General features: G+C 39.4%; 1 protein-coding gene across 1 annotated transcript; it reads right to left on the bottom strand.

Moving 5' to 3' along the window:
* Positions 1–1,213: 1,213 nt before the first annotated feature.
* Positions 1,214–1,963, bottom strand: LOC143030241 (serine/threonine-protein kinase pim-1-like). The gene has a single exon (XM_076193399.1). It carries the CDS (start codon positions 1,961–1,963, stop codon positions 1,214–1,216), a length of 750 nt encoding a protein of 249 aa, XP_076049514.1.
* Positions 1,964–2,290: the final 327 nt, after the last annotated feature.

The raw sequence follows: 2,290 nt of genomic DNA, 5'->3' as shown, positions 1-2,290 counted from the left end.
GTTTAATTGTGGGTTCAAATCCCGCACTCCTCTCAGGTTCCCAGCAATGACTGTTATCTGCCTCAACAGACCATGTCCATAAGACAAAGATCACGGCTTCGACTCTTTGCTACCTTCCCAAAGAGTCGACATATTTGGAACACAAATTACCCCAGACGAGAAACCGACGACAGAGCTTTAATGGCTCGATCCTCCTTTAATGAGTTCGACTGTTGCTTCATCAAGCTTCGATATTAAATAAAGCGGTACAGAGCGATGAAATTCAAAAACCTCTGTGTGTATTAAATTAATACGAAGCCCTCCAGTGTTTTTCTGTGACCGAGATCATTACCTATTGTTTATGTGGTTAACAAAAAGTGACACGAGAAATTAGGCCCTTTGTCAAGTTGCCAATTGACATTTTTTGCACTGAGTGACTTGTATATTATCTAAAAAAATTCATTTTTCATACCTATTTTATTTTATTTTTACTTAATGTTGTCATATATTCTTATCATTTATCTGATATTCATGATAATTTTCTTGTTTTATTTGATTAATTTTCTTTTTATATATAGCTTTGAGTTGATTTATATTCAGATGAAGTGCTCCAGATTGAAAGGTGGTAGATTTTCCTGAAGTCCACCTAGTTCACTCCATCATGGCTGTTGGTATAATTTATTCAGCTGAGGGAAGTACCCTGTGGGTCAATAGACACAAAATGGAAGCCCGGAAGAGATTTGTAAGGCTCGTCTCAAAATTGTTCCTGTATCAGGAAATCCTTTATCATTTTCCTTATTGAAACAAAGTATTTTTTTCAACAAAAACTATATATATCTTGAGAAGGGACTAGTAATTTTCATTCACGAACCGTGGACAAACCAAAATATTCTTCTTTAAAGTATTCAGTTTTTTTCTTGTAATCTTCAGTCGACTTGCAACTGGAATCTCTTAAAGATATCATTTTAGTTTCGTAATCAAATTTAAAATTTTGTCTCAGTATAAAATATTTGTTGTGTAACTCATTTCTTTGTGAGCTTCTTGTTCAGTATGGCTCAGTGATGTCCTCCAAAGCTTCCGAGAAGCTATAATAAGTCTCAAGAAGGAGAGACTGGGCATTGTATCGATCATAAACTTCCACAAGACTTTCCAACACGTCTTCTTCAAGATTTTCTCCACAAAACATGGCTTCAAAGTAGCTCCAATCACCGTAGAAGGCAGCAGTAGTGAGTTCTCAAAGTCTTTTGACCCCTTTGGCTCTGTTGACTTTGAGCCAGGGGTGAGATTGGACGCCTCTCAGGTGAAGCCGTTTCTCAGATTTGCTCTCGAGGCATTTTCTGACGAGCCTCTGGCAGCTCTTAGGGACGCCCCTCGGGAACTTGACTTCCCATTTGCCTCCGTCATTTGGGTATTTCTTGCACGCGAGACGGAACAATAGTACTCCAAGACTCCATACAGCCGATTTTTCATGGCGATCGGCAGGAGTCTTAGAGTCTTTGATGAAGGTGCCCATACCGAAATCCGCAAGCTTTGCGGTCATTTTTCTGGTTCCTTCATTCCTGACGACGAGAATGTTAGCCATAGTAATGTCTTGATGACACACTCCGGCTTTATGGCAGGCTGTTACGGCTGTTAGAACCTGCAAAAAGACGTCTTTGGCGTCTTTCATGTTCAGCTCCCCATACTTCGAGGTGTAGTCAAGAAGATCCACTGCGCCCGGGATCAGCTCCATAACGATGAAAACGTGTCTGCGTTCAATGAAGAACTCGAGGAGCTTTACAACCTCGGGGATATGCTGAACTCTCTTCATAAGTGCGACTTCCAGGGGCATAGTCCTCTTCTTTGGGTCTGCCCAGTCGTACACTTCAGCCAAAGGTATTTTCTTGACGGCTACCTTGGCTTTGTCTTCGATCCGCTCGGCGGAGAAGACACTCCCGAAAGATCCTTCGCCGAGGAGTTCCTTGAAGATATATCTTTTAGTCATGGTTCTTCCTTGCTTGATTCTTCGAAGAACAATTCCATAGACTCACTCGAGTAGAAATTTCGATCATTGAGAGTGATGCTAACATCTACGATTCGACAAACAGAATTGTGTACACAAACACACACGCACACAAATATATATATATATATATATATATATATATATATATGTATATATATATATATATGTATGTATATATATGTGTGTACACAAACACACACGCACACGAATATATATATATATATAAATATATATATATATATATGTGTGTGTGTGTGTGTGTGTGTTTGTGTGGGTGTGTGTATCTATGTATGTTTGGATGGATGT

This window comes from Oratosquilla oratoria, chromosome 12, assembly GCF_046742065.1.
Source record: "Oratosquilla oratoria isolate Oo_2021 chromosome 12, ASM4674206v1, whole genome shotgun sequence".
NCBI classification, from domain to species: domain Eukaryota; kingdom Metazoa; phylum Arthropoda; class Malacostraca; order Stomatopoda; family Squillidae; genus Oratosquilla; species Oratosquilla oratoria.
The sequence above is the reverse complement of the archived record's forward strand: the minus strand, read 5'-3'. Positions and strand labels throughout refer to the sequence as shown.